General features: G+C 45.8%; 1 protein-coding gene across 1 annotated transcript; it reads right to left on the bottom strand.

Annotated features, from left to right (window-relative positions):
- Window positions 1-406: 406 nt before the first annotated feature.
- Window positions 407-13,787, bottom strand: LURAP1 (leucine rich adaptor protein 1). The gene is made up of 2 exons (XM_042951762.1): window positions 13,532-13,787; window positions 407-4,035 (listed from the first exon to the last, which is right to left on the bottom strand). The coding sequence occupies exons 1-2, from the start codon at window positions 13,727-13,729 to the stop codon at window positions 3,514-3,516; spliced, it is 720 nt and encodes a 239-aa protein (XP_042807696.1). The 5' UTR covers window positions 13,730-13,787; the 3' UTR covers window positions 407-3,513.
- Window positions 13,788-14,573: the final 786 nt, after the last annotated feature.

The following is a 14,573-nucleotide window of genomic DNA, read 5'->3' as shown; positions in this document are numbered from 1 at the left end:
GTTCTATTTTTAGTTTTTTGAGGAACCTCCATACTGTTTTCCAGAGTGGCTGCACCAGCTTGCATTCCCATAAATTTATGTCGTTTTAAGCCAATAAGTTTGTGGTAATTCATGATAGCAGCAGGAGGAAACTAGCATACTAGCCCTGCTGCTAGGCAGCATAACCTGTTCTCCTAGGGGAGTAAGGTCTGTGACAGTAGGGAGTGGGGAATCAAAGACTTCTGGGAAGCCCCTGCAGCCAGACTGACCCAGGTTCCTATTATAGTTGATTTATTACCTATCTCACCATGAACATATATCTAAGCAACAATACATGATTAATAATGCATTATTTAGAGGGTTGCTAAGAATTAAATAGAATAATATTTATATTACCTACTATGACCTAATTAGCTACTTTTTAAAAAACAAGTCATATCTCCTTGTGGGTTTACACACATTCGTTCTTCCATTCATTCAACAGGTGTCACTGAACACCAAGTAGTGCCTGGAACCCATACACACAGTGAGCCTCTCTGCTACAAGCTCCAAGCATTTCTCATCTAAGCTGCCACCGAGCTTCCAATCAGTCCAATACTCAACCTTACTGCTCCATCCTAAATGCAGGCTCTTACACTTGCCCACTCCCAAGGTCTCATATCTCCTCGATGGGCTCATCCTGTCAGCACCACCCTTTACCCTCCCAGGCATTGTTTTTGCAGCTTCCAGGAGCAGTCTCATCTCTGCCTTTACCCAGTTGTACCTATCCAACTGTGCTGTACTCCCTAGACCTGCGGAGCTCCCCAACTCCACAGGATCCATCCGGATTTCCTAATTTCAAAGCTCCCCACCCCCACCTTACTTCTAACCTCCAGGTCTGAAATGCTGAGCTCTTCCTCCATAATGTCTGGGCCTACTGGCCCTCCCTAGGAAAAGGGTTTGTCCAGGATGATTTTTCTTATATCTGCAGTCCAGATTCATGCAGCTTTTACCTAGTCGAGGTCCAAGGTTCTCTTTCCTCAGAGCCTATAGCACTTTCTCTAAACCCTGAGCTGCCTCTCTAGAGTAGGATTAAGAACCTAAATATTAACACAAGGAAAAATTGCTTTCTGTCCTTTGGGTGGTGTTAACTGGGTGGAATGGGGGAACAGTCTAGCCAAGTGACGGCACTGTGGGCAGACAGGCAAGAAATCTGGGTTCTCTAGAGTCTTGCCTTGGATCTACAATGGGTGACACTGGGCAAATCTCTGCCCTCTCTAGGCCTGTCTCTCTAGCTTGTCTGTGCACTGAAGGTCCAGTGTTCTGTAAGGCTATACTTGAGCTTTGAGATTCTAGGCAGCTACCCCGGCTATGGCACACAATGGCCACAAGATGGCGCACATCCTCTTCAGCTCAGAAGTTTGTAGCCTAACCAAACAAGTAAGCTTCAAAATAGAACACAAAGCTTCTAAGTGAAAAGGTAGTTTACCCGAGGCATGCTACAAAATGGCAACAGAGTAGGAACTGGAGAAGGGCATTTGAACTGCCACCCTAAGGGGAAGTCAGGAGCCCCAAGACCAGAAGAGGTGTTAAGGAGAGGGCTGGTAAGTAGCAAAGGAGGAAAGGCTAAGAATATGCTTTAGAGATTTTGATCACTTTGAGGGGATGGGAGAAGAGCGAGTCCTTAGGGGGGAGCTATGGAATGAACACATTGCCCCAAAAGGACTGGGGTGGGAGTTGCAGAACAAAACTTGAGAAATTTAGGGAAAGTGGAGATTAACTTGTCTTCTTTCCCTTCTCCAGCATAGAACAAAAGGTAGAGAAATTGCAGGAGTTATTATAGCACTTGGGGAAGCTCCTCCTCCACGGTGGAAGGCACAGCAAATAGGCAAGGATCACCTGACATCCTTTTCTCTCTTTTTTGCCTTCCAATGATTAGTTTCAGGCCCCAGGAAAAACAAAGACCAACATATAGGCAGTTAGCTGGGGTTCAAAGGGTTAATCTCCAAGAATTCATTCTCTGACATCAGCCACAGCCCTTCTTTCACAACTGCACCCCCCCCCCCCACTACCCCCACTTGTCCTCTCCTTGGGCCCCAGGTTGGCAGCCTCCTTGAATTCCTTCTTTGCTGTAATTCACTAGGGCCTTAGGACCTAGGCTCAGAGCCAGTTCCCTGCTCCCACCTCAGGTCCCAGGGGTCTAGGGCTTGCTCTAAGGGAGGAAGGAAAGCAGCCTTCCCCTCTATCTCTGCCCCTCATAGGATGTGGGGCTTAGGACCAAAGAGCCTCTGTCTTTCCCTGCCACACCCCCACACTCCCATTGTAATCCAGACAAGGAGATTTCTTGTGTCTCAGCCTCTGGCAGGCATCCTTGTGACCAAATGGTAGAAGGTCCGGGGCAGGATGGGGGAAGGGAAATCACAGGATCAGAGAAGATACCTCCCCTCTTTGGAAATTATGATACACCCCCAGAGCTCTTCAAGCTTCTTCTCCCTCTGATTCCCATCAGCAATGGGGAGAGAGGGGGGTAGATGGGGGACTCATCTGCATATAAAAGGCCAGAGGCCCTGAAGAAGTGGAAGTGGAAACTGAGAAGGTGTGGAGACACAAAGGCTAAACCTCCTGGCAGACAGTTTTGGAGCCAGAATACAAAAATGGGGGCAACCCAGGGAAGGGGTAAGACAGGGGACTGGCAGGGCAGGCCAAACAAACTTTTGAGCCGTGGGTAGAGGCCCTGAATTTCCCTCCCTAAAAGCACAGATGTAGGAATACTGGCATCAGATAGGGATGTGGTCACAGAGGAAGTGAGACCCCCTAGAACAAAATGAGAACACCCAATTTAAAAAGTAAGAACCTTTCTGAAAAGGAACACAAACATCTGACAGTGAGAAGCTTTCCTACCAGGAGGGGTGATATGATCCCCCTAGCAAGAAGTAACGGTATGGAGAATAAATGGTGTGGTCTCACTTAGCAGCAGGGGCTCAGACAACCCTATACTGCCCTATCACCACTAAAAGACTGGTACAGAGGAAAGTCTATTCCATCCTGGCAGGAAATGACATCACTCACCAGACAGGAAGGGATGGTTCTACCAACCCCAGAGGCTTCTAGGAGGGCCAATCCATGGAAGGTTGGCCCTGAATGTCCATGTCCCTCCACAATTCTCCATCTTGGCCAAGAGGGGGGCCAAGACTCCTAGATGTTGGGTGAGGTAATTACACCCCCATCTCTTCATCAGTGATCTCCTATGGGTCCTAAATCCCTCAAATCCTTACGTAGTTGCAGGGGGAAGGGGAAGAGATACTATCACACCAGAAGCTACAGGTCAAGCCTCTAGAGTCATTGTATCTATGTAAATAGCTCTAGGGTCCCAATAATTGAAGGATAAAGGCAGAGCCTCCTTAGGGGCCAGAAAGATGGTAAGGCCAGGTTTCCACGGTAACTGGATTTCAATGCAGCCTCCTCCTAGACCCAGAATAAGGGAGAATAAATTTCTAGGGAGACCAGGACCTAGTGATGAAAGAGTTATAGAAATATGAAAGGACGGGAAAGTTATTACAAGAAGGTCACATCATCCTGGCACTGCCCCCAATACCAGTGGGCCTCAAAGCCAAGCGTAACACTTTCATCCTCTAGTGGTTCAGGAGGTCCACCTTGGAGCCCCTCCCCTGGGGGCTTCCATACAGCCCTCAAGTTCCCTAGCCTGGTGGCTGTCAGGTCCACCTCAGTCCTGGCCCTGTCCCCACTGGGTATAACCTTTGCCCAGTCCATCTCAGGACGGGGAGCCCCAGGGGGGCCCTGTTCATCCATCTCGCTGGGGGCCACCGTGTCTAGGAAACTGCCGATGGAGACACTGTCCAGCCGGTCAGTGGAGCTGGTGTCTGGCAGGCTGTCCCAGCTGCCTCGCCTTGAGCGGCCTGGACTCCCGCCTGTCAGACTATATTGGCTGCTGGTGAGGCTGCTGCAGTGGCTGGTCAATGTCCCCCGCTCCTCCAACAGCCAGCGCACAGCCTCGATGCCCTCATTCAAAGTCACCAGCTGCTGCAGGATCTTCACATCGATGGCTCGCAGGTAAGCCTGGGGGAGTAGGAGAAGGAATCAGTCTGAGCTTCAGAGCCATGGGTTTCCCAAATGTTTCTAGAGACCCCACTTTGTGGTCCAACCAACCATGCCTCAATTTTAAGAAGCATGGGAATAGAAGTATGGTTGATTTAGAGTGTGGGCTTTAGAAGCAGACAGATTGCAATTGTTGTTTTAAAAATTTTTTTTAACGTTTATTTACTATTGAGAGACAGAGAGACAGAGCGTGAGCAGGGGAGGGGCAAAGAGAGAGAGGGAGACACAGAATCAGAAGCAGGCTCCAGGCTCCGAGCTGTCAGCACAGAGCCCGATGCGGGGCTCGAACTCATGAACCGTGAGATCATGACCTGAGCCGAAGTCGGATGCTCAACAGACTGAGCCACCCAGACGCCGCAGATTGCAGTTTAAAATCTCAGTTCTGGGGACACCTGGGTGGCTCAGTCCATTAAGCATCTGACTTCATGATCACACAGTTCATGAGTTCAAGCCCCGCATCAGGCTCTGTGCTGACAGCTCAGAGCCTGGAGCCTGCTTCAGATTCTGTGTCTCCCTCTCTCTCTGTCCCTCCCCCATTCACACTCTGTCTCTCTCTTTCTCTTTCAAAAATAAACATTAAAAAAAAATTTAAGTATTCAACACAGTGCGTGACACACAGTTAGGTCTCAGTAAATGTTTAGTATCGAAATCCGATCCCACTGAGATTTGAACTTCATAGAATAGGGCATTAACTATTGAACCAGTCCAGAATCAAAGAATAACCTGATAGGGAGTCTGGTGTTAATTAGGAAGTAGACTGAGCCAAAAGGAGGCAGGAGCTGGGGAATAAAGAGGGAGCTCACCTGGCCCCACAGTCCCTTCAGGGTGTGGGTAGCAGTTGTTCAAAGGGTCAGAATCCTGTTGGCTACAGATGCAGGGCTTCTCTTCACCATACACTAGTCTAGGGTGTCTGTACTGGGAGTAAATCTGACTTACCAGGTAATCTTTAGGTCCCTCCCACCTCAGATCCCCTAAGTTATCTTCCGCAAATACCAATCTGAATCTGTCCCTCCCTTGCTCAAGAAACTTTCTGGGCTTTGCACAGCTCTTAGAGAATAAAATCTAAATATTTTAGCAGCAGGCATTCAAAAGCTGTCATAATACATCCCCTGCCTGTCTCTCCAGCTTCACTTTTAGCATACTTCCCTGGAAGCCCCCCAGTCCCGTCACACATGACTTTCTGATTTCATATTTATTTAATTTTCCTTTTAGGCAAAGTAATGGATGCACATAGATTAAAGACACAAAGAGTTCTGTGAGATTTATCATGAAAGTAATAGTCCCCCATCCTAATCCTAAATCTTTCTTCCCAGAAACAACCATTATTCATTTTTTATCTGCTTATTTTGGTACTTAGATTCTAATCTCCAAATAACATTCCACTTACTGACTTTTAAGTTTTAGGTGTTTTCTACTGCCTTCCCATACGATAGAAGGTTAAGGATTTAACTTTTTCATCCTACTCCCCGATCCTCTGCCATACAGACACCTTTCTCTCTGTATTCCAACATACGCGATAAAATGAATTATTCAGTATTTACCTTATTAGGATTTGGAAATGCTATTCGCGGCCAAGTTGTACAGTTTACTATGGCTACTTTTCATTTCTTACTTCATGTTTTCCTTAGAATAATAATATTATTGTAATTATGCCTTAGAATAATAATAAATGATATATATCATCTTACATAATTATTACGTTATTATCGTATTATTACTACTACATACACTACTACTACTCTTTTGCTTAGTTTGCTATATAATCATCAGTAAGTCAGCCTCAAACCCTCTCCCAATTGTCTGAATTTTCCTCTCAAGGCTTTTAAACATATCACATCTTCCATCTATTCCATGTTCTTAGAGACAGCTCTTCAGGAGCCTTCTTTTTTATATATAAAATTTCTAATATTTATTATTTTTAAAAAACTTTTAATGTTTATTTATTTTTGAAAGAGAGAGACAGCGTGTGAGTGGAGGAGGGGCAGAGAGAGAGGGAGAGACAGAATCTGAAGCTCAAACCCATGAACTGTGAGATGATGACCTGAGCTGAAGTTGGATGTTTAACCTACTGAGCCACTAGGACGCCCTTATCTATTTATTTTTGAGAAAGAGAGAGCACGAGCAAGTAGGGGAGGGGCAGAGAGAGAGGGAGACAGAGAATCCCAAGTGGGGATGGAATTCATGCACCATGAGATCATGACCTGAGCTGCCCAGGCGCCCCAGGAGCCTTCTGATCTGCCCCAATCTGTACCTGCTGCACAACTATCCTCCAGGGATACCCCTTCACTCTCATCCTAGGGACTCCCTTTGCCTCTTTCCTGAGTTGGATCCCTTGTTTCCTGATCCTATGTCTTCTTCTTTCTTGATTCACTCCTTTATTGTGTGTGTGGTGCTTTTCCTTCAGTAGCTTCCTGCAACAATCTACATAGGAGGTACATTTGTTGAAGCTTCACATGTTTAAAATGCTGTTTTCCTCCCCTCCCCTCATAGACAGTTGATGGGTATAGAATTCCAGGTTGAAAATAAATTTTCCTCAGGATTTAAGGCATTGTTCCATTGTCTTTTAGTTTCCAGCGTTAAACTTAAAAGTATGATGCCATTATGATTCCTGATTGTTTGTATGTATCCATCTTCCTTTTCTTTCTGGAAGTTTTTAGGATCTTCTCTTTGTTCCCAATGTTTTTTTTTTTTTTAATTGTTGTTTTTAAGTTTATTTATTGATTTTGAAAGAAAGAGAGTATGAGTGAGGGAGGGGCAGAGAGATAGGGAGAGAGAGAATCCCAAGTAGGCTCTGTGCTAGCAAAGTGGGGCTTGATCCCATGAACTGTGAGATCATGACCTGAGCTGAAATCAAGAGTTGTACGCTTAACCAACTGAGCCACCCAGGCACCCTGTTCCCAGTGTTCTAAATTATCCCAATAATTTGCCATGGCGTGGGTCTATTTTCATACATTGAATTGGCCACTTGATGGGTCCTTTTAATCTGGAGGCTCATATCCTTCAGTTCTGAGAGATTTTCTTTATTTCTTTCTTGATTTCTCCTCCACTATTTCTATGATCTTTCTGGAAATCCTATTATTTGAATAGAGGGTGTCCTGGACGGATCCTCTCTTTTTTTTTTTTTTTTAATCCTCTTCCATCTTTTTCTATATTTGTTCTAGTTTCTGAAATATTTCAACATTATCAACCCTTCTACTGAGTTTTTCATATTTTCCTATCATGTTTTTATTTCTAAGAGTTGTTCTAGTTCTCTGAATGTTTTCCTGTTTATAGCTTCCTGATATGGCTGCAATATTATCTTATCTTTTTAGGGATATAGTTAATGATTTTTTTATAAGTTCTCATCTTCCAATATTATCTCCACTTCATTCAAGTTGTTTTTTTCTGTTTATCTACATCTGTACAGTTAGAGGGTCTCATCAGGTCTCTTACAGTGTTTAGTAGCTGCTCATACTTCAGAGTGGTCTCTAAAAAGCTGGTCGCAAACTGGCAATTATCTGGCTGGGCTATTTGGGTTAGCCCTGAGTCAGTATCTCTTATGGTTACTTTCTCTCAGGTTCACCATATTCACCATATTATACCCATCTTGAGAATATAAGGAAAGCTGCCAAGTAGGGGGAAATGCTAGAAGGGTATATCATAACATTTAATACATTTTTACTTAATCCCTCTTGCCTTCAACTTTGTTGTCTCTCAATCTGGAGACCTTTGGTTCTAGGTGTTTTTTTTTTAATAACAATTTATAAATGTTTATTGAATTATTCAGTAAATGATTGTTTTACATCTAGAATGATAAACCAGAATATAACCAAGTATTTGTACACTGAGAAAAATATAGGCACTGGAATTAAACAGATCTGGATTCAAACTCCAGTTATGCCATTAATGAACCATATGATTTTGGAATTTTTATTCCCCTTTAAACCTTCATTTCTTCATTGTAAAATGAGGATACTATTTTTTTTAATTTTTATTTAATTAATTAACTTATTTATTTTTAATTAAAAAGTCTCCACACCCAACATGGGGCTTGAACTCACAACCCTGAGATTAAGAGTCACATGCCCTACCAACTGAGCCAGCCAGGTGCACCGAGGACACTACCTAATTAAAAAGTTTATTTTAAAAAACGGAAGGTTGTCCCTAGGTGGCTCAGTTAGTTAAGCGTCTGACTCTTGATTTCGGCCCAGGTCATGATCTCATGGTTCATGAGATGGCCCTGTGTTGGGCTCTGTGCTGAGCATAGAGCCTGATTGGGATTTTTCTCTTCCTCTCTCTCTGCCCCTCCCCCTCTTGCTCTCTCTCCTTCATTATAAATAAATAAACATTTAAAAAATAAAAATAAATGGAAGGAATGCATTAACATGCACAAGATACTGCCTGACAAGTATTAGTTCATAAATGGTAGCTATTTAACTTTACATATTACTATGGTAAACCTAATTACCATGGCATAAGCACAGAACAAAATTCTGTACCTGAAATTATTTGTGACTTTGAAATAATATCACAACTCTAATTCAATGAAACAGATGGTTATTTGGTTCCTGAGTTGTCTAATGATTACAAAGATAATGGAGAAACTGTCCCTACTTAACAGAAACTTGCAGTTTCAATAAAGAGATATGAACAGGGGCAACTGGGTGGCTCAATTGGTTAAGCATCCAACTTCTGCTCAGGTCATGCATGATCTTGCAGTCTGTGAGTTCGAACCTCACATCGGGCTCTGTGCTGACAGCTCAGAGCCTGGAGCGTGCTTCAGCTTCTGTGTCTCCCTCTCTCTCTGCCCCTCCCCTGCACATGCTCTGTCTCTGTCTCTCAAAAATAAATAAACATTAAAAAAAATTTTTTTTAAATAAAGAGATATAAACATGAACAACTGAAATGCCACAGACTATACAGATTATTGACATATGATAAAGAAGATTATCTTCAATTGTTTCATACTGGGGACAAATAAGTTAACAGTGAAACCAACAGCCCTAGTCCAAAACCAAACTAGATGTATTAAATAAAACTTCTCATACTAAAAATACTTCTCCTGCTATAATTCCTCCTTTCTTCCTTTCTTCTCTCCTTCCTTCCCCTTCTTCCCTTCCTTCTGTACTATTCTTTTCCAAAACTTACATCTCCAATCTTCTGTTAGGATAAAGAAGTGGCTGGCACCTGGTTGCCCAGTTAGGGAGGAGATCTTAGAATATGATTCTTTTTTTTTTTATTTTTATTAAAAATTTTTTTTAATGTTTATTTATTTTTGAGAGAGACAGAGACAGAATGTGAGTGGGTTGGGGCAGAGAGAGAGGGAGACACAGAATCTGAAGAAGGCTCCAGGCCGTCAGCACAGAGCCCGACGCAGGACTCAAACTCACGAGCTGTGAGATCATGACCTGAGCCGAAGTCGGACGCTCAACCAACTGAGCCACCCAGGCGCCCCATCTTAGAATATGATTCTTAAACAGACATTCACAAACCCTTCTGTTTTCAGCTTCACTTGTGCCCCTCAGTTCTAGAAATACCCAGTGCTTCCAACTCCTGTGACCTTTGAGGGTTTCTGTAGTGCAAAATGTGTTGCTTTTCAGCTTTCCTTGCTGCTAGCTTGAAATTCAGCTTTTTTTTTCAGGTCTACTAAGTTACAAGTCTTCCTTCTGATCTTTAGCTTCCAAAATTTTATTCCTATCATCTTCTCTCCTATTTTTGTTGTCATAATGGTTTCATGGCCTTTAAAATAATCCTTCTATTGGCTTTTTAGTGACGTTTCAGAAGGAAATGAAGGTAAATGCATGTGTTCAATCTGCCATCTTGAATTGGAATTCCCACTGACTTTATTCATTTTTCAAGCCCCAGCCTCAAATGCCACCTCCTCTAGGAAGTCTTCCCTGCTCTTCCTCACGATGTAATTAATCCATTCAGTTATGAAACAATATTTACTGGGTGTTTCTTATAGGCATTGCATTGTGTTAAAGGAAGAAAAGATACCATTTCTTAGCTTCAGGGAGTTCACAATCTATGGGTAAGATAAGACAATGACACAAACACTAAAAATTCAATGTAGTAAATGCTAGGGGAAACAACTGCTATATAGAGGGTCACAGGTACCTAGAGGGCCCTAACCCAACAAAGGGAGGTAAGAAAATGCTTCCTAGAATAAGGCACATCAGCCGAGGCATGAAGGTTAAGTAGGACTTAGCCAGACTAAGCGGTGGAGAGAGACATTCCAACCAGAGTAAACAGCATGTAACCCCTCCAATTCAAAGTGGCCTTTCCAGGGGTGCCTGGCTGGCTCAGTCAGTAGAGTGTAAGGATCTTGATCTCAGGGTTGAGGGTTCAAACCCCATGATAGATGCAGACATTACTTAAAAAGTAAATCATAAAAAAAAAAAAGTAGCCTTTCCAGAGTACAAATCTGACCATGTCACTCCTTAATGAAAACTCTTCCAGGAAGCCCATGCTGTGTTCCAATAACACTTATGGTCCTGTACCAGAGTTATTAGTCTCTCTCCCTCCTTCCTGTGAATTCAGACTGTGAGCTCCCCGAGAGTAGGTCCTGCACAGTTCATTTATGGTGCTTAGCCTAGGTCATATTAGACTTTGTGATTCTATTGCCTTTACCATCCTTGGCCCCTCTGGAGGTCTCCAGGATTCAGGGGGTTGGGTTTTACCATGCTGATGAAAAATGAGTTCTGTGACAGTGGGATTCCCTGACTGTGACAGCATCACTCCCCAGAATAGAAAAAAGCAAGGCTTTTCTTGCCAGAAAAAGAAACACTCATTCCACACCGTCTCTTTGGAAACAGAAAGGTATAAATAGCTCAGAGAGATGCAGCCTTAAAGGCCACCACAATCCAATTCTCTTCCCAGGGGGATTCAGGTTCCCCACTCCCCCACTTAACACATACATATTAGACTCTCGGCCCAGCCCTGGGGTCACAAGTATGGCTCCCTCATCACTCAATACAAATCAGTCCCTGGGGTAAAGCCCGGAGATTCCAGGCCCAGCTCCCCGGCCACAGATTGAGATTCTCAGACTATTCTTACTAGGACTATCTGGTCCCACAAGCTCCTGTCCTCTCATCTTCCAAGAGGCAGAAAAACTGAGGCCAAAAGAAAGTCAGGGCCCTGCTCAAGATCTCAAAATGATTCAGGAGCTGAGCCAGGACTTGAACCCAGGTCTTCTCCCCCTTCTTGCCTGAAGCTTTTTCTCAAGCTGCTCTGTGGGGGCTCTGTGGGGGCAACAGTTCTTTGGGTGGATTAAGTAGGGAAGGTTGCTATTGTTTTCCTTTCCTACATACCCCAGACTCTGACTGGTTCACTCAACGTGTGAGAGGGGGAGAGAACCAAGAGGAAAGGAGCCTAGAAGCAGGAATAACCTTGGCCTCAAGAGCAGGCCTGTCCCCTCCCTGCAGGATTGCTGGGAGAGGGACAGTTGAAAGACAGTGCTTAGAGGGCTTGGACCAGTACTGCCACCAGTTGCTCCAAGGGAAACCCCTTGCCCTGTCCTGTCCTCCCTAGGTGCAACCCAGTGGGCAGGGCAGAGTACGCAAATATATCAATGACACCTTGACCAAGGAGAGAAAGGAATGGGGTAGGTAGTGACCTTTCACTGTTTGGGCCCCCAAGCAAGCGCCCTCCTTTGTGCCTTTAATGGGCAGCCTAGGGTCCTAGACCAGGCTGGGTCAAGAATGCAAGAGACGTGGGGCTCCTGGGTGGCTCAGTCAGTTAAGCTCCAATTTAGGCTCGGGTCATTACCAGGGTCTGGCTCTGTGCCCAACAGCTGGGGCTGGAGCCTGCTTCAGATTCTGCGTCTCCCTCTCTCTCTGCCCCTCCCCCACTCACACCCTGTCTCTCTCTCTCTCTCTCTGTCTCAAAAATAAACATTAAAAAATTTAAAAAACAGAATGCAGAGACCTGATCAGAAGTTAAATGCACCCCCTTAAAGTTTACAACCAGAAAATCTCCATCAAAGGCAGAAGAGTTCTGAGCCAGAGAGGAGGCATGGCTCCACCACGGAGCTCCTGAGTGAGCCCAGGCAAGCCCCTGAACACCTGCAAGCATGCTTCATCCTATGGAGGAATGATGACTGCTCTTCTCACTTCAATGACGTAAAATGTCTTTAAAGTGTCTGGCACAAAGCAGATCTCAACGGTAAAAATGTAAAGTGCAGGCAGATCATCTGGATTCAAAGCCTGGCTCTGCATTTTACTTTTTATATGACCTTGAGTAGTTATTTAACCTCTCTGTGCCTCAGTTTCTTTATCTATAAAAGATCACTTGCCAAATAGGGTTGCTGTGAGTATTAAGCGAATATTTTGTAAAGTGCTCAACATGATACCTGGCACCACTCTGTACAATGAGGCAAATTCGAGCCCCTCCCTTAGGTGGGCAGTCACAGCCCTGCCCTGAAGAATCTGGCACTCACCTCCAACCTTCAGGGCCAAGTGCACACATGGCATTCGAATCCTTCCCCCACGAGCCTTCCCTGATTACTCTGCCCACAAGGCTCTCCTCTCAGACTTGCAGGCTGTCTAGGAGCTCCCATGCCCTCCTTCTCTGCTCTCTCACAGCCCAGCCTGGCACAGAACTGGGCAGACAGTAGGGCTCCAGGAAAACCTATTAACTGACACACTCACCATGGCCTCCTGGTTCTAAGCCAGAGAAAATTCTTCGGATCCCCAGAACTGGCTGCAAAGTGGTGGCAGGTGTGAATCACCCCCTTCACCGGAACCAGGGCCTTGGGGAGCCTAGGCAGCCCCAGATGCCCTTCTGGCTCTGAATCTAGACCAGCAGCAACAGGGGAGGGGGAGGGTGCCTGTTTCCTTCTCTTCTCCCCAAGAAGTTACAGATAAAATATAAATATCCTTGGGGGGCTCGGAGATGATGGAGCCAATGCTGATGGTGCTGCTACTCTGACTGCTCAGGTTCTAGGAACTTCCAAATATTTTAAGTGGGGGTGGGAGAACATTGCAGGAAGGGAGGATGTCTTTAGTGGCCCTAGTCCAGGAGGTTTTCACCCAGATCTCTTCTGTGCTAAATCCTGTCATGAACACTGAGGCCTCAGAGGAGCAACCCAGTTTGCAGGAAGAGAAGAAACTGGTTGCCCTTTAATGGTGGCCGGGGGATAGACGGCACCTGGTGGAGGGGTGGGGTGGAGGAGATTTGGGCTGTGCTAGGTTCTCAGTGTTTCCCAATCCTCACCTCTCCCCTCCCAATTATTTGGCAGTAAAAACTTCCTAGAGCCCATGCCTCCCACCTCAAGTCTTCAGGACCCATCAACACCCCACTTACCCTTGGGAGGGGCAATTAATGGACCCCAGGGTTTAAGGATTGATCTGGAAGGGACCCTGAAGAGTAAGGTGGGGAATTTTAATGTTCTCCTCTCCTGTCCAACTCTGGGGGCATAAGTCTGTCCCTCAGCCCTAGCTGGGGATTCCATCCCCTGGCCCATGGAGCCCACACTCACCAGCTCCATCCTCAGCGCCATGATCTTGTCCCCCAGGCCGTGGCCCGTGTTGGGCGCCCCCGGGAGCAGCAGGGCGCCAGAGGTTCCTGGCTCCCATTCGCCTCGCAGCCCGCGGAGCAGCCCTTCAGGGGTCTTCCTGCCCACCTTGCCCTCCACATCTCGAAGGTCAGGCGATTGGGACTCCGCAGTCCCCTCCATGCCGGCCTACCGCTTAAAAGTGCTGGGAGACCGGACGGCGGGATCTTGTTCCCAGGGGTCCTCCTTTCTCCGCGGCTAGCGCCGAGCGGAACCGGTGGGTCCCCGCCCGCGCCGCGCGGGGGCGGTCGAAGGGCGCCGTAACACTCAGAAAAGCAGCGCAGAGCCGCGCGCGCGTGTGCGTGTGCGTGTGTATGTGTGTGTGTCGGTCGAGGGCTGTGCACACGTCTGAACGTCTGGCCCTGGAATGGGTGGGGGTCGGCGATTTGTACTTGGATTTGTACTTGAAGGGGCGCTAGGAGAGTTCAGTGCCTTCTGCCCAGTCTTCCAACTAAATCTAGCCAGGCACACAGCAGGCGCCCCGTAAGTGTTGCAGAACAAAGGCTAAATAAGCATCCTCAGGAATTTGGGAAATTAAGAGATCTGCAGAGGTTTTTGAAAGACTTCCTGGAGTAGAAGGGCTGGGTCTAAAACAGTGGTCAGAATTTAGCTACCTACACACACACACACACACACACACACACACACACACACCACTTTCAGTGTAGCCACTGAATTTATTTTTTTAAGTTTGTTTGTTTGTTTGTAAGTAATCTCTTCATCCAAGGTGGAGTTCAGACTCACAACCGGGGATCAAGAGGGAGTCAGTCAGGCACCACCACCACCCCTCCCAGCCACTGAGTTTAGATTAAAGAAATAGAAAGTAACATTCTGTGCCTTGTGGCTCAGTTGGTTATGCAAGGGACTCTTGGTTTAGACTCAGGTCATGATCTCACGTTTTGTTGGTTCAAGCCCCGTATCTGGCTCTGTAATGACAGTGTAGAACCTGCTTGGGATTCTCTCTCTC

This window comes from Panthera leo, chromosome C1, assembly GCF_018350215.1.
Source record: "Panthera leo isolate Ple1 chromosome C1, P.leo_Ple1_pat1.1, whole genome shotgun sequence".
NCBI lineage: Eukaryota > Metazoa > Chordata > Mammalia > Carnivora > Felidae > Panthera > Panthera leo.
This window is presented reverse-complemented; position numbering and strand designations above follow the sequence as displayed.